This window comes from Mytilus galloprovincialis, chromosome 3 (assembly GCF_965363235.1).
Source record: "Mytilus galloprovincialis chromosome 3, xbMytGall1.hap1.1, whole genome shotgun sequence".
Lineage (NCBI taxonomy): Eukaryota > Metazoa > Mollusca > Bivalvia > Mytilida > Mytilidae > Mytilus > Mytilus galloprovincialis.
The window spans coordinates 105,288,234-105,313,917 of NC_134840.1; the positions used below are offsets into that span (position 1 = coordinate 105,288,234).

The 25,684-nt window shown below is 32.8% G+C and overlaps 1 protein-coding gene across 8 annotated transcripts; it reads right to left on the bottom strand.

The window, feature by feature from the left end:
- Positions 1-8,634: 8,634 nt before the first annotated feature.
- On the bottom strand, positions 8,635-25,684 carry LOC143069662 (uncharacterized). 8 transcript variants are annotated; one of them, XM_076244414.1, is made up of 8 exons: positions 25,535-25,684; positions 16,635-16,782; positions 16,255-16,269; positions 14,042-14,205; positions 13,317-13,408; positions 12,790-12,999; positions 10,589-10,679; positions 8,635-8,942 (listed from the first exon to the last, which is right to left on the bottom strand). In XM_076244414.1, the coding sequence occupies exons 1-7, from the start codon at positions 25,588-25,590 to the stop codon at positions 10,594-10,596; spliced, it is 771 nt and encodes a 256-aa protein (XP_076100529.1). In that variant the 5' UTR covers positions 25,591-25,684; the 3' UTR covers positions 8,635-8,942; positions 10,589-10,593. The 8 variants fall into 8 exon arrangements, with proteins under 8 accessions (XP_076100529.1, XP_076100528.1, XP_076100527.1 ...); XM_076244413.1 differs by lacking the exon at positions 25,535-25,684 and adding an exon at positions 22,044-22,285; XM_076244412.1 differs by lacking the exon at positions 25,535-25,684 and adding an exon at positions 17,238-17,383.

Sequence of the window (25,684 nt, forward strand, 5' to 3'; positions counted from 1 at the left end):
GAGGCAGGCTTCAGCTGGCCCCTAACATAAATGTGTACTACCAGTAGTTAAGTGTAAATGCATGTTATACTCAACTCCAAAACATATAAATAAACTTAAATTAAAAAACACAAGACTAATCAGGGTTTAAACGTATTTTGTAAGATAGTATCTCAATCCTCCCCTATTACTCTAGCCAATATTTGATAAACAGACACAGCAAGACGCACAGAATAACTTGATGTAAAAGACGCTTGAGTGATTCTTACAGAATAGGTAACAAAAGAAACTAAGCAAAATGACAATGATACATAAATTAGCAAAGGACTACTATAGTAGAATATACATCATGACTTAAATGACCCATCTTACAAATATACTGGTCATTTGTAGTGACATCATGCTAATGGAACATTTTGAAATGAATTTGGCAGTGTTTCTTGCTTCTTTGTATTTGTAAACTTACCAACCATCTAGGGATTTCAAAAAATTGAATTATGGGTTAAGTTTAAATTGTCATATTTATGACTTGTTAACAAAGTTGTTGTGGTCGTATCTGTTATTCCACAACAAATCATTACGATATTTGCATTTTTTCTGAACACCTTCAAATATTGGGCTTAGTTTTGATATGTGAGTTGACCATGATGTTTTACAGATTTAGTGTTTCATTCTACTCTGCTGATTTTTGAAGAAATTATGGGTTTTGAACTTCAAGATTTTTTAAGAAATTATCGGTTTTGAACTTCAAAAACTGTTGAAAAAGACTTCCTATAAGCATCAGATTTTGCCCTGATTTTAAATTAAGTGAGTCTACCATGATGAGTTAGAACTGTTTTGTTCCTCTATGCCGATTTTCATGTCGTTTCAACACATCTTGTTAGATACATGTACAATGTATATAGTACATCCATTTCCTGTTGGCTTATACATGTAGTTTGAAATTTAACTATACCTTGATTAAGGAAATTTTTCATCAAATAATATTGCTCTTGAGAGTTGGAAACTATGCATTTCTTTATTCCACATGTTTTTGAAATTGCAGATTTTTCAACTTCTTGAGACAGGGCTGTATATTGGTATCACGTCGTTTTTCATTTTTGTCGAGCCTGCAACATTTGTTGCAGAAAGCTCGACATAGGGATAGTGATCCGGCGGCGGCGTTAGCTAACTTCTTAAAAGCTTTATATTTTAGAAGATGGAAGACCTGGATGCTTCATACTTTGTATATAGATGCCTCATGTGACGAAGTTTCCGTCAGTCACATGTCCAATGTCCTTGACCTCATTTTCATGGTTCAGTGACCACTTGAAAAAAAGTTCAAATTTTTTGTAATATTGAATTCTCTCTTATTATAAGTAATAGGATAACTATATTTGATATGTGCGTACCTTGCAAGGTCCTCATGTCTGTCAGACAGTTTTCACTTGACCCCGACCTCATTTCATGGATCAGTGAACAAGGTTAATTTTTGGTGGTCAAATCCATATCTCAGATACTACAAGCAATAGGGCTAGTATATTCAGTGTATGGAAGGACTGTAAGGTGTACATGTCCAACTGGCAGGTGTCATCTGACCTTGACCTCATTTTCATGGTTCAGTGGTTATAGTTAAATTTTTGCGTTTTGGTCTGTTTTTCTCATACTATATGCAATAGGTCTACTATATTTGTTGTATGGAACGATTGTAAGGTGTACATGTCTAGCGGGCAGATGTCATATGACCTTGACCTCATTTTCATGGTTCAGTGGTCAAAGTTAAATTTTTGTGTTTTGGTCTGTTTTTCTCATACTATATGCAATAGGTCTACTATATTTGTTGTATGGCACGATTGTAAGGTGTACATGTCTAGCGGGCAGATGTCATGTGACCTTGACCTCATTTTCATGGTTCAGTGGTCAAAGTTAAGTTTTTGAGTTTTGGTCTTTTTATCTAATACTATATGCCATAGGTCAACTATATTTGGTGTATGGAAATATTTTATGATCTTTATGTCAGTCGCACAGGTTTTATTTGACCATGACCTCATTTTCACGGTTCATTGCACAGTGTTAAGGTTTTGTGTTTTGGTCTATTTTTCTTAAACTATAAGTAATCGGTCAACTATATATGTTGTATAGAAGCATTGTTAGCTGTACATGTCTGCCTGGCATGGTTCATCTGACCTTGACCTCATTTTCAAGGTTCATTGGTCTATGTTTAGTTATCTTGTTTAATGTTAAGTTTATGTGACAGTTGTTATAAAGCTTAGCTTTATACTTAGGACTATCAACATAATATCAATGATTAGTATAGAAGGCGAGACATTTCAGCGTGTGCACTCTTGTTTACACCACCATTTTCTGTCGTATATTGGTATCATGTCATCGTCTGAAGACAGATGGTTTCCAGATAATAACTTTAGTATAAGTAAATAGAAATCAATAAAAATTGAAAACAATGTTTAAAACCATAAAAGGAAAGTCAGGATTGATTTTGGGGGTTATGGTCCCAAAGGTATAGGAATTAGGGGCCCAATACAAGCATTTATCTAGTTTCAGGACAATAAGTTGTGTATAAGTATTTCAATTGCTCTAAAATTGCACCACAATGCTTAATACCACAAGAAGAAGGTTGGGATTGATTATATGACCGCAAAAAAAATTTGCATCATATAATGGTATCATGTTGTCCGAAGATGCATTTAGTTTCCGGATAATAGAATCTGAAATCATACCACCAGTTTCCATACCATGAAGGGATGCTTAGTAATGAATTTAGGGGGTTATGATTCAAATGTGTTGGAATTGGGGGCGAAATTAGGAGCAGAAAAAGGGGAAAAACTAGGTTTTCCGGACAATAACTATAATAGATTTAGTGAATGGATTTCTAAAAATTTTAACCAAAAAGTTCAATACCACTAAAGAAAGGATGGGATTGATTTTGGGGGTTATGGTCCCAATAGTTTAGGAAAAAGGGGGCCCAAAATAAGCATTTTGTAGTTTTCAAACAATCACTTGTGTTTAAGTGGATGAATCTCTCTGAAATAATACCACAAGTTTCCATATCATTAAGGGATGGTTAGTAATGCCTTAGTGGGTTTATGGCTCAAAATGTTTTGGAATTAGGGGGAAATTAGGGTTTTCTGGTCAATGGACAATTAAGACAATTTAATAGCAGTGAAAGGAAGGTAATTCAAAAACTGTTAACATACAATGTTTGGTATGTTCGGATTTACCTCCCGTACACTACTTGTAAATAATGTATAAAAAAATGTCGGGTTTGGGACCTATTGCAAAAAAGGGGGGTGGTAGTAATTTTCATTTTTTTCTCCAAATTTCTCAAGTTCCAAATTTTTGAAAAGTTTGAAGAAGAAATCTTTAATTGCCCAATATAGCATTATAGATTTGTAAGATATTTTTTGTGTTTTGTGTCAGAAACTCATATTATGTTAAGAATTTGATCACAATCTAAATTCAGAGCTGTATCAAGCTTGAATGTTGTGTCCATACTTGCCCCAACTGTTCAGGGTTTGACTTCTGTGGTCAGACATGTATAAAGCTGCACCCTGTGGAGCACCTGCTTAAATCGTGGAACTGCATTGGTGGTAGTGTACTTGCCACAAGTGTGAAGGTCTATAGTTTTATCCCAGCCAGGTTCAAATAGTGTTTTCTGGTACAAATAGTGTTTGCTAGCAAGCTCGGATATGGGGCAAATAGTTTATGAATTAATGGCCAAAACAAGCATTTTTAGAGTAACAGACAATGGGTCATATTATATTATATATTTTTATTATTACAAATTGCTTACTTCATTTGCTTTAATATTTTATATCAATCAATTATTTTAAAATCAAAATCAATCATATTATGTACTCTGTTTAACCTATTTTTAATTTACTTTACATTATGTTTGAAAATTATATTGTAATTATTCTGCTCATTTTGGGCGCTTTGATTGGCAAATAAAATATTTGTTGTTGTTGTGGCTAGTTACAGGATAATAACTTGTGTTTAACTGGATCTCTCTGGCATTGTACCACAAAGTTCCATATAACAAAGGGAAGACTGGGATTGAGTTTGGTGTTAATTTCCCCTAACGTGTAGGAATAAGGGGCCACAAAGAAGCATTTTTAGCTCACCTGACCTAAAAGGTCAACTTCTGGTCAAGTGAGCTGTTCTCATCACTTGGCGTCCGTCGTCTGTCACCATCGCTGTCGTCGTCTGTTAACTTTTACAAAAATCTTCTCTGAAACTAATGGACCAAATTTAACCAAACTTGGCCACAATCATCATTTGGTAATCTAGTTTAAAAAATATGTCTGATGACCCTGCCTACCAAACAAATTAAACCTATCCACTCTCAAATTTTCAGACGAATCCAACAACCTGTTGTTGGGTCGCTGCCCTAAAATTGGTTATTTTAAAAAAAAATTGCAGCTTTTGGTTATTATCTTGAATAGTATTATAGATAGAGATAAACGGTAAGCAGTTATTATGTTCAGCAAAGTATTAAAGATATACAAATAAGTCATCATGACCAAAATAGTCAATTTTTAACAACTTTTCATCATTTTGTAATCTTGTACAAAAATCTTCTTCTTTGAAACTATATAGGACCAAATTTAACCAAACTTGGCCACAATCATAACTAGGGTATCTAGTTTAAAAAGTGTGTCCAATGACCCTGCCTGCTAAACAACATGGCTAAAAATAGAACATAGGGGAAAATGCAGTATTTGGCTTATATCTCTGAAACTAGGGGGTAAAAATGTTTTCAGGAGAATCTGACAATCCATTGTTGGGTTACTGCCCCTGAGTTAGTAATTTTATGCAAATTTTGCAGTGTTTTGTTATTATCTTAGATATTGATATAGTATCTAATAATATCCAATATTTAGTACTATTGAATAATTACATTAGATGTATGTTTCATTATAATATTTTATTCTGATTGGCTAACTGCACATCACATGTTATTCCGTAAGCAGTTGCATTGCTCAATACAACTTTTCATTCATGATAACACGTGCTCCAACAATAAAGTGCACAGGTGAATTAAATAATAAAATATATAAAATTCGTGTTTTCATGATCATAGCTAAAAAATGTAATTATAAGTATTGAATGCTTCTTTTTGTAACTTTATAGGGTTGTAAAAGCGTTGACCTTACGTACATTTTTAGAATGAAGCGCTTCCGCGCTTCATACAAAATGTACTTCGGTCAACGCTTTTACACCCCAATAAATTTACAAAAAGAAGCATTCAATTCTTAATTATAATGTTAACCATATTTTATACGATTTTCAAAGCATCTGTAAATACAGGTGAGCAACACTGGCTCTTGAGAGCCTCTAGTTCTAGTTTACAGACAATAACTTGTGTTTAAGTGTATGGATCTCTCTGGAATAATACTACAAGGTTTCTTACTGCAAAAGAAAGACTGGAATTGAGTTTTAAGGGTTCTTGCTCCAAGGGGGGTTTCAATAAGTTAGGCCCAAATATGCATTTTTGTATAGCTTCCAGTCAATAACTTGTGTTTAAGTGTAATTACGCAACAAGTTTCCATACTACAAAAAGAAGGGGGTATGGCTCAAATCATTTAGCAAAAAGGGAGAAAACAAGAGTTTTTCTGGTTAAATGACAATTTAAAAGCACTGAAAGGGAGGTTATACAATTCCATTTAAAGAATACTGTTATATGAATATATATGTTTGATTACCTCCCTTACACCGCTTGAAAATTATGTATTAAGAAATGATGATTGTCTTGAGATGTGTAGCTGTAAAAAAAAGTTAGAAGTTACATGTACTTTTAATTATTTATTTTAATTATGTCTGTATGACATTTTAAATTTTAATATTTTATGATGTATTTAAATGAGTAGTCATTGTTGCAAACTCCATTAGAAATTTGAATTGAGATTATTTTTTGGAATACATGAAATGGGGAAGGGGGATAAATAAGAACTTGTGTGGGGAGGGTACAATTTTTTCTCATTTCAGATTTAAGAAATTAAAAAGAAAATTTCTTCAAATATTTTATTTTTGATGGGATTAATAGTCAACAGCATAGTGAATTGCTCTAAAGCAAAATAAAATATTTTAAGTTCATTAGACCACATTCATTCTGTGTCAGAAACCTATACTGTGTCAAATATTTGATCACAATCCAAATACAGAGCTCTACCCAGATTAAATGTTGTGTCCATATTTCCCCCAACTGTTCAGGGTTCAACCTCTGCAGTCGCATAAAGTTGTGCCCTGCGGAGCATCTGGTTCTAGATTCCAGACAATTACTTGTGGTGTATGAATCTGGCTGAAATTTAACCACAAATTTCCATACCCAATAGCTAAAGGAACTTTAAGGATTGACTTTCTGGAATTATGGCTCAAACTAGAATTAGACGGGGAAACAACGGTTTCCTGGTAAACGGACAATTTAAAAGCAATGTAAGGGAGGTAAACCAAACACATTTAAAGTACAATTTTGAGTATGTTTGGACTACCTTCCTTACATTGTTTTTTGATTATGTATAAATGGGACGACCAAACAGATTTCCTAATTTTGATAAAGGTGAAATATGTAGAATAAGAATTGTGCACTCTGGAATAAGATCATAAATAAAGCCCTATATAAAGTGTAAACCCAAAAAAAATAATGTATGAAATCATTGTTTATTACATCTGCTTGCATAATAATATTGAAGCTGAAACTAACAACGATCACGTGTATCCTGTCAACCCCTGAAAAACATGATATTGTCTTCTTGACTACTTCCGCAAATCGTGGTCTGGTAAAATGATATATTGTTTTATTATACTTCACGTTAAAATGCCATATTTTGATTGGCTAATACGAGGGTGTCATTTTACTCTATCACATAGCTGAGAGGGTGACAATTTTTTTGAATGTTACCCTCTCGTCTCAACCAATCAAAAATCGACAATTTAAAGGACAATGGATTGAATTTACATCAAGTAGTTGAATACAATGCTTAAGTTTTACGTTTTGGATCAAATTTTATTATTTAACTGTCAAAATAAAAAAAAAACATCTTGTTGTTTATTTCTAACACTCGTAACGTTGTTATGTACGTGACGTCATAGAAAATCCTTTTGAAATAAGGGAGCTACCATTTGATTTTTATGGGGGGGCTAGGATGAAATTTGAAAAAAATAGGCAGGACAGGAGTTTTGAGTAAAAAAAAAGGCAGGATGAGCAACTTGGTAAAAAAAAAGGCAGGATGACAATTTGTGTAAAAAAAAGTCAGGATAACTAGTAAAAAAAAGGCAGGACCGAATAGAGTAAAAAATAAAAAGGCAGGACAGAGATTACAACTAAAAAAAAAAGCAGGACAAAATTTTTCATCCTAGCCCCCCCATAAAAATCAAATGGTAAGTCCCTAAAATTAATCTGAAAAAGACAAAAATGGTAGGACGTTCAGTATAATAAATTAAATGACACATAGCTTAGAGGGTGATAGAGCAGATTGGTACCCCTTGAAAAAGCATTGTCAACCTTGGCTTCGCCGCGGTTGACAATGTTTTCTCGGGGTACCAATCTGCTCTATCACCCTCTCAGCTATGTGTTATTTATATATTATTATACTTCACGTTAAAATGCCATATTTTGATTGGCTAATACGAGGGTGTCATTTTACTCTATCACATAGCTGAGAGGGTGACAATTTTTTTGAATGTTACCCTCTCGTCTCAACCAATCAAAAATCGACAATTTAAAGGACAATGGATTGAATTTACATCAAGTAGTTGAATACAATGCTTAAGTTTGACGTTTTGGATCAAATTTTATTATTTAACTGTCAAAATAAAAAAACCCAACATCTTGTTGTTTACATTTCTAATACTCGTAACGTTGATGTGTACGTGACGTCATAGAAAATCCTTTTGAAATAAAATTTATCTGTAAAAGATCATGGTTCCGTGGTTATTGTATTTTTTTTTTTATTTTTTTTTTGGTTTCTGTATGCAATAGGTCTACTATATTTGGTGTATGGAATGATTGTAAGGTGTACATGTCTAGTTGACAGTGTCATCATGATCTGACCTCAACCTCATTTTCATGGTTCAGTACTTCAGAGGTCAAATTTAGTCTTTGAGTCTTGGTCTTGTTTCTTATACTATATGCAATAGGTCAACTATATTTGGTGTCTGGAAATATTTTATAATATACATGTCAGTCTCGCAGGTTTTATTTGACCTTGACCTCATTTTCACTGTTCAATTTTCAGTGTTAATTTTTTGTGTTTTGATCTGTTTTTCTTAAACCATAAGCAATAGGCCAACTATAATCGTTGTATGGAAAAATTGCAAGCTGTACATATCTGGCTGACATGGTTCATCTGACCTTGACATCAGTTGCATGGTTCATTGGTCAATGTTTAGTTGGTTTTTTTTTTTGGTTAAATCTGTTTCTTAGAAACTATAAGCAATTATAGGTCAACTATATTTAGTGTATTGAATGATTATAAGGTGTACATGTATTTCTTGTTCGGTTCTCATTTTCTTGGATCATATTAGGTTTATGTGATAGTTTTAGAAAAGCTTTATATTTAGGACTATCAACATACTATCAATGGTTGGTAAAGAAGGCGAGACATTTCAGCGTGTACATTGTCATAGAAGGCAACGATTCCAATAATGAACGAAAAATTTATTATTTAAATATTTTATTTTCCAGTGAATAAATAACTTAGGATCTGAACAAGCAAATGTCACAGGGCTGAGCAATATCACAGAATATTTTGAGATTGACTAGGGTCGTCTATATAATTTAATAAATATCATAGCTTTATACAAAAAGTTCTTTAAAATGAATCTTGACAGATCTCTTATCTGAGCAAATATGACAATTTTACAATAATTGCATTGTCTTGTTGTTTATTTCTCCAAATAAAATATTGACGTAGTTTAATAAATTTCTTCCATGTTTCGTCCTGTTATCCGAAGACTGGGTGCCACTGAAAAATATTGGAAATGATAAATATGTGAATAAAGTTCATTAACAGTTTAATATACAATTACTTTTCAAAGGTTTTTATCAACAATATCAAAGTATACTGAAACAAACAATAAAGAAAAAACATAATAACAGTAAGTCTGTATATATGCATTCAGTTTTAACCTAAATCTCCATTATTATACAACAACAACCATAAATGTAAAAACAAACAGTTTAAATATACTTGTATTATATAAGGGGAAATTTTTCAATTTTTAATGATTCTTTAAATTCAACATTGCCAAGATGTAAAAAAAAACGTCGTTATAAATGAGTGTGGACGAATAGTTCATTACATTGGATTATAGTGGTAAATCGCGTAAAATCGACAAAAAGTAAACTTTAAAAGGTTAAAATCTCTTTCTCCTGAAAATCTGTAAAAAAAATTATATATTGCTTCATTTATATATATATATATATACATTTATACATTTGTATAAAATATACATTGAAAGGTATATTCAAGGTATAACATCCAGTCGAATAACCCCTTCCTGTGATTGAATTTGTTTTGCCTATATGTTATTTCGTCATGCACGTGTACGACTCACATACATAGATTGACCTCCATCTCATCTTGTTGTTTTCCGCGAACTATTTTGTAAAATATTTTTTCATATGTGGAATGTTTGCAAGTTGCCTGGATTTTTCTATTTTCAACCTTCATTCACAAATTATAGGATATAGTTCTTTATGTGATTAAATTTATAACCTATGCATTAAACTTTTTTTTTTATTTTGCACCACATGTGTATATGTATCAATGGTATGTCAGAGGGGGAGGACAGGGGGGTACCCTTCTCCCTTCTCCCACCCCTCTTCTCCTTTCTCCTACCCCCGTTCTCCTTTCTCCCATTAGAATAAAACATCTCCTTTTGAGATATTTTTTCTTGAAATATTAGAAATTTTTTTAAAAGGAGAGATATTTTATTCTTTCTCCTTTCTCCAACTTTTTCTCCTTTCTCCAAGCCTTCCTCTCCTTTCTCCTACCCCCGTTCTCCTTTCTCCCACCCCCTTTCTCCTTTCTCCTACCCCCTTTCTCCCTGTCTCCCTTACCCCTGTCCTCCCCCTCATGTCAAGATTTTTAATTTCTATCATTTTTCTCTCACAAAATTGGGGGTTAATTTTTGCGACTTTTGGGGTGAAATTTACCACTATGTCTTAATCTTAAATTTCTGCACTTGAAAATCAGCAAGCTAACAAATAATGTGAAAAAAAATTTTTAATTTTGTTTTATGTAAATCCATTAGAAATGTAACATGTAAACGATTATTCGCCTGGTGGGAACTGCATACAAACTGTTAAAATATCTTCTGTTGGATATTTCATCATTATAAAGCATACATGCATGAAAATTTCTAAAACATGCAGTTTCAATATAAAAATCTGTTATTTCCTTGACAAATGACTATAAAGATGATATTATACATGCAATATATAACAGAACACACCATGCAGTCAGGTTTCTTACAAATAAATTCGTCCTTACGCAATTTATTTCATTGTTAGCTAGCAAAACATTCCATATATAAACATATAAATCTCGGATCTTAAAATATAACTGTTTATATGTTAGTTCATAAAACACACCAAACATCCCTTTACCAAAATCAGTTCAATCCAGAAAGAGGATTAGGGAGTGTTCCAGCAACTCCCAGCCAGGTACCTTTGGCTCCAATAGATTTCCTTAATCCAACTGTTAATAGCCAATCAAATGTATTATACCATAAATACAACCAATCAACATTGCCTCTTTAACTAAATACTACCGTTATGTATCTATCATTAACTAAACTATCTAGTAAGGTTTCATCCCATTCCGCTAAAATTTCAAGATTTTGAATTTTAAATTGCATAAATAAATACAGTCAATCTGTAGATCTTAACATCAGATTATGTAGTTGTTTTCTGATTCAAGAGACATTTAATACAGATACTCTGATGTTTTATTTACTCCAAAAAAATCATTTTTCAAATTCATTTCCTTTTTCAAGAAACAGATACCCACCACCTCTGTTCTGTACTTCAATCATGTCTGAAACTTTCTACAACAGTCTAGTTTGTACTTACAAAAATACATGCTAAAATGCTACTAAATAAATGGTAACAATGAGGTCATAACAAAATTGGAATAAAAATGTAAACTGTGTACCATTTACAACTCAATGAAAGTGATTTCCGAACCATTCAAACCAGTAATGAATTTTTGTTGTTTTTACAAATTTGATAACATGTTTTCCAGCTCTTTTTTTAATTTAGAAATTCAAACAAGAATTTCTTCCTTTATTGTTTTTGAAACACAGTATTACAAGAATAGGAAAGTGCAAATAAATTGGATGCATGCTGTGAGACCAACACCTCTCCCAGTTCTAAACTACAGTCCTTTCCCGTGATAACGTCCCACAATACGGTGAACAATATAAAAGTATCTACAAAGTGGAGTATACCTGGCTGTTTAACAGGAGTATAATAATGGGGCTCTAGTGCGACCTGTTTTAAAATGATAAAATGATAAATAAATATTTGGTTTGTGGCAGTTCTTAATTAATGAAGGAAGTAGTATTATATCATTTGCTCTAAAAATAAAAATATGCAGAATAAAAAAACAATGTGCAAAATAAAAAAAATGAACCAATACATATAAACTCACAGCAACTACTAATAGGTTCATCGAAGTTAAAATTATTTTTATATATTTGTTTTGTGTGTATTCAAATTTATTCAAATTCTACCAGCAAGTCAGGGAAAGCAAGAAGTAAAATAAAACAAAATACCGTCCTTCGCGCAATTTTTCAACATCAACATATAGTTTGATCCATCAAACATTAAATCAGTATAGAAGGTTTTTATTTTGAATCTAAGGATAATTTGATACAAATGCGTGACAAGATGACCATAATGCCTTGAAACCCTATAAACAAGTGGGTGTTAAAGACGGACAAACTATAACTTCGGTTACATTCAAATACTGTGCATGTTGTTTGGTATACAACTCATATATTAATTTAGATATACAAATTGGTACTCTATGTTGTAAACTGGGTAATACATATATTATAAATGAAATTTTTGTTAAGTAAATGACAATTGTTCGAGGATATTGTTCTCCCAATCAAAATGTTGGATTCAAGGGAAGAGAAAACATTCCCGTCTTCGCCTACGAAAGTTCGTTAAATCTGACCTCCAGAACAAGTAAGGTCAATTTGACTTTCAAAACAAGTAGCCGTTCAATCTGACCTTGCGAACAAGTGGCCGTCCAATCTGACCTTGAGGACAAGTAACCGTTCAATCTGACATTGAGAACAATAAGCCGTACAATCTGACCTTGAAACAAGAAGCCGTCCAATCTGACCTTGAGAACAAAAAACGGTTCCGTTCATCTGACCTTGATAACAAGTAGCCATTCAAGTTGGCATTGAGAACAAGTTGCAGTTCAATCTGACCTTGAGAACAAGTAGTCATTCAAGCTGACATTGAGAACAAGTTGCAGTTCAATCTGACCTTGAGAAACAAGTGGCCAACAATCTGAACCAACAATACCATATTTATATATTCCGATAATGGTATTTCATTTGTAATACTTATTTTAAGAAAAACTTCAAAATAAAAAAAACAATAGAAGTCATCAATCCGCTTTAAGTATTTAAAATGAGTAAATCTCATTCGACAAGCACTTTGATAACGAAATACAGATAAACGCAACGAAGGCGAGAACAATTTCTCAAACAAATTACGCATTGTAGTTGGTAAGTTATAGGGTATTATTATGAGTTATAAAACACAACTTGTTTGTTAAAAAAACTTACGATCCATTGGCTTATTTTGCTCTTGATACCAATATTTAAATCCATTTTTGGCATGATCGTAGTAAGTAGAATTGTATTTTGGTTTCCGTTTCGTGGCGGATGGAGCTCTGTACATTGTCCTTGGATTAGCCATGCTATTTGAAAAACTTATTTTTTGAGCTGGTTGTCTCTTTGGTAACATAAAATTGTTGTCTACCTGTTTTACTGTACCTGGAAAACAATGTTCATGAAATATTAGTACAGAAAACAATAATAGTGGTGGTGTATACAAAGTTAAAAGACATGTCGTATCTTTTTTCTATCGAAGTTTTGAGCCTTTGAAGAAAGTCATAGTTTAAGAGTGACGATATTTATCATAAAGTATCATACATAATAATCAAAAAAGGTACGATTGACTAACTTGACAGAAATTAACGGTTCTTCGATTTAAAATAAATTATTGCTGAAAACTGGCAATATTGCTACCATTTTTTTAATGTTTAGTAGGGTAAATGATGTACTGTGTTTGAATTTAAAAATGTGCTTACCTTCTACAAAAGACATATGCGATCCTGTGTTTGCAAAACAAGAAGTTATATGACGCCATCTGCCACCAGCTCGTCCCATTCGGTTAAGATTCCTAAAACGGGAGTACAATTTTCAATAATTAAGCATTTTTTATTATACACCAATATACATATATTTTTATCAAGTACTATTTGCGTTACGAAAAATTGTGACTTTTGATCTATACATGTCCAGTTTAAGTTCAACTATCTAGCTTGACAAGCGCTATAAACAAAATAAATTAGTCCGTATACATGTTCATCCACAGTATAAAAGATAACGGCAATATAAGATAACTTTTTGTTTATGTTGGATGTCACACATATTCGTCAAAATACACGGTTGAAAAAAGGGTAGACAACACTTTTTTTAATTCGTGCGTCATTGAGGAGCGTTTTGCCAACGAAAAGCGCGTCTGGTGTACAAAATTACAAGCCTAGTATCGTCTGGTGTACAAAATTACAAGCCTAGTATCGTCTGGTGTACAAAATTACAAGCCTAGTATCGTCTGGTGTACAAAATTACAAGCCTAGTATCGTCTGGTGTACAAAATTACAAGCCAAGTATCTTCGATGAGGTTTTTTGTTTAACTAACTTATAATTAATCCATTTATGTATAGAAAAAATATGGTACATGTATGTCTCTTATCGATAAATCTCAAATACCAGAATCATTTATAGCAATGAAAAACAATAGGGTCATTACATGTCTGGACTTTGAGATCTGTGAAACAGCCGATTGTAATACTGTCTTGTGATTGGATCTAGTGATTCCTCCGTCCTGGCAGGCATGGTCATCTCTCTCTGTAGTCTCATTGGGGGTGGGGACGAATACCGGAAGTCGTTATTATATCCTAATCTGGATTCTGTCTGTAATATAAATATTCAAAGTCTATATGTACGCGAGTAAATTAAAGCAGAATTTGGTGGCAGTGAATGACACAGCAATCAAGGGGAACCAGTATACTGAAAAAATGCATTTGAGGTCACAATAATACACACTTAACGACGGCAAGCAATTATTAGCACCATATGGCATACAAGAAAATAGTCCTTGCACCACAAACGAGTAAGGATATGTGTTATGTTTGACAATGAGGCAACTATTCAACAGAGTACAAAGGACTATGATTGATTGATTGTTGGTTGCTTAACGTCCAGTGGCAAATATTTCATGCATATTCAGGACGAAAACAAGTTCACAATAAATACAATAGGTAGGTTGATACAATAGAGGCCATCTGGGATGATGGTCGGAAAAATTTGGACTGCCACTGGAAAATGAGGGTGTATTGGATAGGGACAGAAATTTTGCCTTGCAACAGGACACCTAAGGATCCCTCGAAGAGTTGTTGCAAGGGTTCTTAACGTGCAAAGAGCGTGGCACTCTCCTTACACGAGGCATCGGGTACAAAGGACTATGAACAAACCCAATATCGTAAAGAAACATATACAACTAGTACAAAAATGAGAGGGTTAGCGCTATAAAACCAGGTTTAATCCACCATTTTTTACATTTGAAAATGTCTGTACCAAGTCAGGAGTATGACAGTTCTTGTCCATTCGTTTTTGATGCGCTTTGTTATTTGATTTTGCCATGTGATTATGGACTTTCCGAATTGATTTTCCTCTAAGTTCAGTATTTTTGTGATTTTACTTTATACAACTCAGTAGTACAAAACCTCGAGATAACAAAAGGTGAAGCAATACAAACTATCAGAAAACGAACAACCTTATTTCAAATAATAACTCATACTCGTCAAGTCTAACAGGATCGGATGTGCAAATTGATGTTCATATTCAATATACATCGGATTGAGCATTGCCCATGCAGTTTCGACAATGTTAAAACAATTGCGAATTTTGTTTTGTTTTTCGAGGAGTTTTTTTTCCAGATTTTGTCAATAATAAAACTAACCATCACCAAGTGTATGAGGTGCACATCAGACTAAAACTATTTTGCAAATATTATTTAAAAGTCGTTTACATAGGTAGTTCACATATACAGTTACATGTCCTTGTTTTTATGAAATAACACCCAAAAAAAATGTTAAACGGCAAATGACCCTGTATTAGCTGCTAATCAAAACTCTTGTACGATAGTTGTAATCGCTCATATGTTGCTGATATATTAAAAGTTCATGCAAATATACGTGTTAATACGTTAAGAATATTAAATGAGTAATACCAATTAAAGGTGACAAGAGAGCAACCAAACAACACAAAATAAACTTAGATATGAAGTTGAACTTGAAAAATGTTGCAAGGGCTTGAATTGGTTTAAAAGAGATGTACTATAAAGTTTTGATTATGCGTTATAGAGCCATATAGCTACAAAGAAATTTTTAAATCGTTCTCTAAGACAACGCTCAAATTGTAGATCTAATTTAAAAAAAACGTAATGGTATTAAACTGAATCAAGCTCTCATCACGACAGGAACGTCCAATAACAGAAAGTAATTATCCGGTATATAAATCAAAATATAGCTTTATGTCCCATTCGGGCTGAAAATGATAAGCAAACAAGTGTACAAATCTAAATAGCTTAAGATTTATACATATTTTACTGCATAATATGCCTTTTTAAAAGTTTTAACTGTAATAGATTGGTATCTTTGTAATGGCTGAAATAGGCATTCATTGTTTTTCCAATGAAGGTGCTAAGTATAGTGAAACCACAACCTAAGATGACTGATAAAAGATGATTTTAAGAGAAGACGTTTTCACCAGAACAGAGTGGGTAGAAATTGAAACATTAATTCACAGTTCTATATCTCCTTTTTTTCTATATAGATTGCAATAATTAATATCTGTCTTTCTTGCGAAAATGAAAATAAAGTATAATTGACTTTTTTTAAAGCTGCAAATTAAAGTCCACACATTATGCCACTAAATACCAAAAATTCACAAGACACATACCTGATCTTGATAATCCTGAAACAAGACATATTTCCATAGAAAACATACACACATATATAGCTCTTCATCTTTTTAATAAGCTTTCGATTTTCAAAAAATTTGGTCTCGAGCATCACTGAAGAGACATCGATTGTCAAAATGCGCACCAGGTCTGAAAAGCTAATGTTATAACATAGACATTCCAACTTTAACCAAAAGAGTAAATACATAGATATGTATATTACACGAACGTTAAAATTGAGAATGGAAATGGGGATGTGTCGAAAGGACAATAACTCGACGATGTACAGTCTCAAGATCGAGAAATCAGGACACATTTTATAAATCAAACATTCAGTAACTTTTTAAACGTTAATTCAATCATAAAATAATTGTATTACCTGTGTTGCGTTGTTAATCCTTGATCCCGGTCTCCCTGGGGTAACACGACCGGGGGTATAAGCACCATATCTGCCTGTAGGGTTTGGAGGGGGTGACGGACAATTGACATCTCCATACGGGTCTTCTTCATATACATCAGATGGATATCTGTTAACAAATATTTTGAATTTCATTAGTCTGTATATTTGATGATATGCAATTTTATATCCGCGTAAGTATTTTATTGATGCAGTTGTTTTGTAGTGCAACTACCACAGGCTAGTTCAGAACGAGAAATCCGCCAATTTTTAACCTTTTTATCCTGAAAGAGTATTATTCTAGCTACTTCTAAATTTGTAAGAAAATTACTGTTATAAAAGTCTCCAGACTGGACTTACAACGTCAACTATGGGCATGCCATCCGTCGCTAGAAAACTCAAATGGCCCCGACGGTAGACAGGTCGGGAATATTTATTCCAATGTTATTTCAACATAGAGAACCAAACATCTGACATGAAACTATTAATGAAATAAAATATGTCGTTACAAGGAGGAACACTAACGAAATTTTCCCTCAAGTGTAAGCGTTTTTTTTTTTTTTTTGGTTAGAAGTTAAACCCTACCTGAATGTACCAGTCGTTTGGTAGGTTACAGAACTAGCCCTGTGGATCGGGTCATATTCCATCATCTCTATCAGATATCAGAAATGTTAGTACTTTTGATATATATCCCCTTGTCAATATCAGTTCTGTATAGCATGTCTGATTACTTATTTATATTGATAGCTTGTTGATTATTAGGTTTTGTAATACGGAATACACCAGGGAATAACTATTTTATCGTCACCTATATATGATTATGTCTGGATTTTATGTTATTTAAGACAAAAATCATTATTGGTTAATTATGGTCCTAAACAAAATTGTATATGGAGCAACTTTATGAGCTACATACATCTTTTAATAGTGCATTTGAATGAGGCTATCGGTAACAACTTGAACTTACGGCCATCTCTCTCTCTCTCTCTTGTGACCTGATTCAGCGACGATTTTTCCGAATACCAAATATCAAGTGTTTCTCACTTGACAACTCGTTTGGATTGTTAATATATAAATTTTTAGTATAATTTAAGTGATGACAGACCAGGTGATCATTCCACAAGAGGATCACACAAACTGTTTTTAATCGTTTAATAAAGCCAAATTAATTTTAAAAAAAACAGAGCCACACAAACGTATTCTTAGAGCGTTGAATATAAAGAGTTGGACAAGGTTTGTTCGTTGGACAAGGTCACACCAAGTCCTTTAATTTTCAATGAGGTCACAATATATCTGATTCCTTGTTGTTTGTACTGGTTTGGTTTTTTTTGGGGGGGGGAGGGGGGTCATAACATACCACATGGTTCCCAATTATGGTAACAATGTACCACTAGTTTGTTCTTTAAAGTTTCGAAGAAGATCTCGGCCATTTTATTTCTTGTTCTTTTGACAGGGGCCATCTTATTTAATTCCTTGTTTTGTTAAGTATGACTATTGCACTTTGAAGAACACTCTACAATCCGACTCTTTAATAAACTCTTATCTTTGCATATAATCACTGCTTTCAATATTACTCCTCATTTTAAATATAACCGTGACTTTAACCAATGTGGGACACATGCAAAGCTTTCATTCCATGTTTGTACCCAAAATAAATCGTCCCCCTTTTTTTAACAAAACAGCTAGAAAAGATATTGTTGTTGCCTAAATGTAAATAAACAATATTTAAGGTATTTATTTTTATGAATTTATCACACAGCCCCCTATAAATTAATGTTGGAGATTAAATCTTTAAGAGTATTTACATAGTAGGAACCCTGTGTTTTTGTACTTTAAATTTATCATTTACACGTATCATTGTCGCATTCTTTAAAATTTTGGAACAATAATTACAAAAGATATGGTATTGTCACTGTTGTAAGATTGTACAAATAGAACACAGATAACCCGCAATGACATAATAGTCGGGTGTCCATTAATACGGATTAATTTTCAATGATGTTTGTACAGTTGGTAGGCACGAGCACAAAAGATCGATTTTCCATGTTATATCTAAGGACAGAAGGTCGGCTACCTAACCGACAGTCAGTCATATAGATTTTATAAATCTGTCAACACCTACTTCCAAATTCGGAATTAATCCAAATACAGAATGTGAAATTCGGTCTGTGTTTTTACCAAGTCATACAAAAGCCTCGCGATCGACTCTGCATAGCTTCATTGCGTCCTAAGCGTTTCTGATACAAGCATTGCCTAAATTACCCATGATTATATTTGAAACTGTTTTCAGAGGCACGGTCCCTACAGTGCTTGTTAACATTAATAAACATTACAGTTTTAATATGCTACAATTTAAACACCATATGTATGATTATTTATGGCGCTGCATATTGTTCAACTTGCTTAATTGAGTCTCAAGTGTTGCTGTGACAGTGTGCAATATTATCAGAGGCATGGTCCCTACATGTAAACATTAATTAACATGGCAGTTTTAATATTCTACAATTTTAACACCAAATGTCTTTTAGTTATGGCGTTGCTTAGGGAATATGGATAATTATAGCGTATCAAAGTCTGAACCTATGTTAGATCTTTAACTCGAGGCATGCAATTAAATTAAAACTATTATAAACTTTTAGACGAACTTTAATATACACTATTGAAATAATTTAAAATGAGTAATAAAACTAATTGTTTGATTTATCACACAGGTGCTTTTATAAAAGAAATATATAAACCACTTTTTGATTTGTTATACTGAGATAAAAGGAGCTGTTGGGTATAGTTCAATGAGAGAACAATCTTAGTAAAATAGGCGCCGAGAACTAGGGTCACCTAAGGTTTTCAATAAAACACAAGAGCGAATACAGCTAAGGTGTAACATAAGTAAATCGTCCCGAATTGAATCAAAAGAAATATATAGATTTCTTTTTCATTTCTTATACAGAAATAAAAGGAAATGTGGGGTGAAGTTCAATGAGAGAACAGCCTAAGAAAAATTAGGGATCAAGAGTTAAGGCAACTTTAGTTTTCAATAAAACACGGGAGTGTACAAAATATGCTATATATATATTTAATAAAGCTGAAAATCTCTCCGAATTGATAAATAAAAATTTAACAAAAACAATCAATTAAATATCTACTGCCGACACCCAATTGTGCAAATAATGAAAAGCTGTAAGATATGACATACGAACACTTCTGAGGAGTTTCATGACGCATATTAAATAACAAAATAAAAATCTACATACGTGCACTGACTTCTATTTGACTCTTATTAATTAAGCTTTTAAATATACTATATGAACCGTGATTTGGTTTGTACTGCATATGCAAGAGGTTGTGTCAATGAGCATGCGGCCAGGCCCACACGCACAGAAAAACATTTCGATTCCGCTTTTTGTATTGTATCATATCTGTAATTGGCATTTTTATATAGCATTGCGACCGCCGTTGCCAGTTTAACGTTCTAATCTGATGCTACTAAACGAGCCATATGGTTGCTCTTGCTTCATTCAAACCTTTTTGGACAGTGCATTGATGTAGCTGAAACGAACATACCAAAAACGCTATTCCTCGAGTTCAATCAAATATTTAATATATTACATGCTTTAAATTGGGAAAAAACGAATTCACAAACCATTGTGTAAATATTTAATGTAAAAATTGATAGTTTAGTCTGTTATAAAATTGATCTTTAGAACGTGAACATGGATAATAGACTTGTTCAATCAATTTAACACGTCATCAGAAACAAAATGTTGAATAATATTTTATTTGAAGTGTTTATATAGCGCTTAACATGCATACAGCAAATGTAAATTTTACTTTCAAACATAATATAAACTGACTGTACTAGAAAAGTGTCTAAAGTTTTTTTCAAGTATATTGAATACTTCCAATCCATTAACTATATACAGTCTGATAAGTGTTTATTGAAAACATATTTCTTTTCGAATTATATAAATTAAAATTGCTTTGTAAACTTTAAACTCTATCAAGTGTTGAATAGTAAAAAAAAGTTTATTTTTTTACTTGTAATTGCTGTACCATGAAAAGTATAGGTGAAATATATTGTATAATATCACTGGAACTTTAATTAGTTTTATATATCTTTGATCTTTTCCGAATGTAGCATGAAAGTGGGTTTTTTTCTGGGTTACGATTCTTTCAATCATTACTTTGATCTTTTCAGATAGTCATAATAATGCAGATTTATGCACAGGACAAATATTGCATACGATACTGCATATATATATAAATGAGTTGAATATATGCGAACAAATATTACGTTGTAGGCATGCTTTTATAGTAACAGATCAAGTACGTTCAGTGAGTTGTCATGAGTATTCTTTAATAAAGTATTGTTTTACAAGTGTTATTCGTTTGCAATACTTATATAACTGCGGCTTAGTTTGTCTTAACACGATGAACAATTGTATAGTGCGTTTTTTCCCTTATAGTTTCGTTCATCTATATATTGAGATAAAGAAAAAAAGGGGGGGGGTCTTGTAAACTTAGGTTAAGTCGCCCTGCGACTTGTAAATGTAGATACGACCAATTGACTATCTATATTCTGATCATCCTGCAACATACAACCGACTCACAAACTAACTGACAAACCTCTCTATTGAATACCAAGGTATGCAAGGTAATCATTATATATTCAGCCAAAAACATTCCCTTAAACCACCAAGTCCCTATACTTCAAACCCCTACACCACACATTTCACACCGCTTTACCACATATCACGTAATAACTATTTCGTACATCTAACAATTCGTTTCCCCGTACGACAAAATCATAACTTTACTTACTTAATTACTTAACAAATCATGAAAAATGGCAACGAGTAAGACAAAAGTTTTGATTTAAGAATAGACTTCGTAAGATATTTTACGAGGTCTTCTTTTTAAAACATTTAACATAGGACTACGTCCTATTTCCACATCACTTAAACACCTTCCAAACATATTTTCCAGGAGAACTTCTGTAAGTCAAAACAAATACATATCTTGACAATCCTATACCCGAAACCTCATCCAAGATACCAAGTCACCGCTTGTACTTCTACTAAAAACAATATTCCACATACCAAATAATTATCTCGTACTCATACACAAAACCCACCCCATATACCAAGCCATCGGCTTGTACTTCTACCAAAAACACTCTCCCATGAACCAAGTCACTTTATCTAAGACTAGCACGATCACATCCCTGAGATACTATGTGTTATAGTAGTCTCAATTCAGCATTCCGTTCAATAGTCCTTCTATTTTGTTATTTAGATGTCGTACATTGCATGTTCCACGAAAAGTGCACTATCTATATATATGATATATATAGGATAGATAAAATTATGATCTTATACAGTAAAACGAACTTACATATCATAGCCTCTCATTTCATATGAAGTATATGGTCGTCGAATTTGTCCTGCCATCTTGTTAAAGTTCTGTGTTGTCAAATGCGAGTTTAATTTCAAGTAATATTCAATGTTTCCAATCGATCTTCACGCTTCGACGTTTATCATTTGTCCAGTGAAAGTTTTCTTCTTATATCATAAATATACCTTTTATTGTTGTAGATTTTTAGTTGAATTTATCAACACAATTTAAACCTCCCAGATTATTCATAGTTCTCTATACTATCAAGTAGAAATATACTATTATTTGGGCCAGTTTATTAATTTTAGGGGGCTTTGAGACCGGATAAAAGTTACTAGGACAATGATTAAAGCGAAGAAGAATACCTTATTGATATATTGGTGTTTATTTTATTGATAAACGACAAACTACCGGAAAAATTGACAAATTTAAATTTAATTTTTGGTTCAATTTACTAAATATTAATCTTGAATACGACTCCATTTTACCTTAGATTAAATTTCAATAGATCTTAACTACCGTTATTGAAAGGTATTCAAGCGGGTATTACAAAAGCTAGCTTAAACCTTTTTACGGATTAATCTTCGACCGTTCCTCTTGCTATTAATTAGGTGTAACATACATATGCACCACGCACACATGAAAAAGAGATTGTTTTTTATTACAAGGGATTATCATATTAAGTCGATTTGTCTGGTGGTCCTTTATGTAGACTCGGATTAAACAACAGTACAAAGAAGGTGGAATGCACACATGCAAGCACCCGATTACATAAAAAACTTGAAATTAAATTGTGAAACAACTTTTATGAAACCAATTAACCAATATTCTGTCAAATATGGTTCCCTCATTTATTTTCAAAAATTGGTCTCCTTGTTTTATAATCATATATTCTTAGATTGAGTACAGGACGGGTACCACATGTGTGGAGCAGGATTTTTTCACAATTCCTGAACCCTTGAGATCAACCCCGTTTTTAGGGGGGTAGTGTTCGTGTTGTTCAGTCTTTACTTTTCTATATTGTGTTCTTTGTATTGTTGTTTGTCTGTTTATCGTGTTTCTTGTTGGCCATGGCATTGTCAGTTTGTTTTGACTTATGAGTTTGACCATCCCTTTCTTATCTTTCGACTTTTGCGTAAAATGAGAATGGTAAAATGACAAACTATAACGCCGAACACCTTATTCCCATAATTGTGGTTGAGACTGGCTATGCATTTTCTATGTGCCACGCTTAGTCGACACACACTTAGTAGCGTTTTGATATTTTATAACATTAAATCATGGGCTTAAAAACTGTTCAATTCCTGTCTCCAGGCGAACAAAAAAAACTAACAAATAGCCAGTATTTGCAAGCGATTTATTCTACACATTTAAAGAGCATTTGACTGAAAAAATACAACTATAAGAATTAATGTTTGGTATAATAGCTTGATCATGGTTTCTCTGGCTATCTTCTATTAAAAGGGTTTGATCACCCCCAGTTTTTTGGTAGGGTTATAGTGTTGCCTAGTATTTATTTTTCTATGTTGTGTCTTGTGTACAATAGTTTGTCTGTCTTTTTCCTTTTTTGCTAAGGCGTTCAGTGTGTGTTTATTTTCGATCTATGAGTTTAAATATCCCTCTGGTATCTTTCGCCCCTCTATTTTTTATTATTTTGTAGGATGTATCAAAAAGGAGTAGGTCCGGTAAGGACCGATTTTGGCCTCAAATTTCAGGTTCATCTGACGAAAGATTTTGACCACTTTTTAAACACTTAAGTGTCTATTTTATTTGAATTAATTAGTTTATGTGAAAGATCTTAACAGAAATAGTCATTAAAAACGATCCGATTCAAGATCAAATATGAAAAACCTACCTAATATGCCGAAAAATGTCACTTTTCAGATGGTTTTTGGTAAAAATGAAAGTGGCCGCATCCGTGTTCATCCTCAACCTTTATATATGTTATGTATTATCATAAAATACAACTTACATTTCATTATTAAGGATGAACACGAATGCGGCCACTTTCGTTTTACACGAAAACCGTCTAAAATTTAACTAAAATGCTAGAATTATGAGGATTTCAGTAATTTAGCATCACTTAATGGATATACCGGATATATGTGCATTGTATTGTCAAAAACAGCCCATATTTATGTAGTAGAAGCATTCTACTGTCCAATAAATAACTAAAGGTTTACATTTTAACAAATTTGTAAAACTGCTATATTTTGGGGCCAAAAAGGGGTCTTACTGAACCTACTCCTTAAAAAAAGTGTGCATAGGCACAAGATTTAGGTATTATTCAAATATTCCCAAAATGCCCTGTATTTGGATTATGTATTTTGTTTTGAAAGGGGTGTGTTTATAGATATTCACAAACCGATATTTGGACGTCATTTCCTCCTTTTTGGAAATTTTGGAAATTGAAAATAATCATGAAAAATGTTGTTCTTTTTATCTTCTTTGAACAAGAGAGGACCTTAATCGGTACGTCAATTCCAATAGCAAGCTTGGTCTACTAATGCATTCTTCACAATCTTATAATCTACTTCCAATTGTAATTTCCTAAATCCCACTAAAGTTGCATTTATGAGACACTTCAGTTCATCAGCATTGATTTTTATTTTCTTTCAAAAATATGCAAAAAAAAAAACCACTATGAACGAAGCATATGGTGAACTCATGAAAATGTTTAAGTTTTGTTTTTAAATGGTCTATACTGTAAATATGAGTGAAGATTTGTTTAGGAAAATGTCTATAAGATTGCAACCCAACAACAGAACCTAATCAAAAGAATGTATACTGTACAGTATCTAAGATGAATAAGGGGTTAAACATTGTTGTAAGCGCTATCATGTCCCCGAGTCTGATTAGGAGAATAGTCAGGGGATATCAAAGGGAGATTTCAAAGTCGAAGAGAGACAAAAACAATCGTGACACAAACACAAAAAGATTTATTAAAGTAAAAAAAAACATTATGCGATTCGGAAGCGACAGTTAGCATATCCTGTTCCAAACGTCAGTTGATAATTATACACAGTTAGTATAGAGACGATAGAAGACATGCTATGAGAAAAAAACATCTCTAGAATCTAGAGGTCAACAAAGGGTCTTCAGTTCATATATACTTTTATATGACTTGTAATGGTCTTGTTTTCAGAGACGATTAAGTGCCTGTGCTTCAGTAATAGGCATAAGTATATATACAATATATCGAGCTTCAAATCGTTCAGTATAAAAACCGCTGTCTGTTGTGTTTACATATTTGATATGTCATCAATACCAAATGGCCTAAATGATATTTTCACACAAATACTGCAAAGACGGCCACTTAATAAGTCCAGCACTAAGGACATGTCATGGACACATGACTCAGTTAAACTAGTTTTCGAGATCACAGTCAGATTGTCAGTTAGACGAATTGTTCAGCAGACATACTTCTTAATATTGCATTAAATAAAAAATTTAAAAAAAAGAATGATTCGCGAATATTTGTTTTAACTTACCTTGACCATTTCATTGTTTCCATTAACCTTTGCATTCGATTTTTTCCCCTCCCCATAGCTATAGCACATTTCTCAAAAACCGACTGTTACCACCAACAAGGCTAGTTAAAAGACTGGCGATGACAACTGGATAAAAGAATTGTTCTTTTT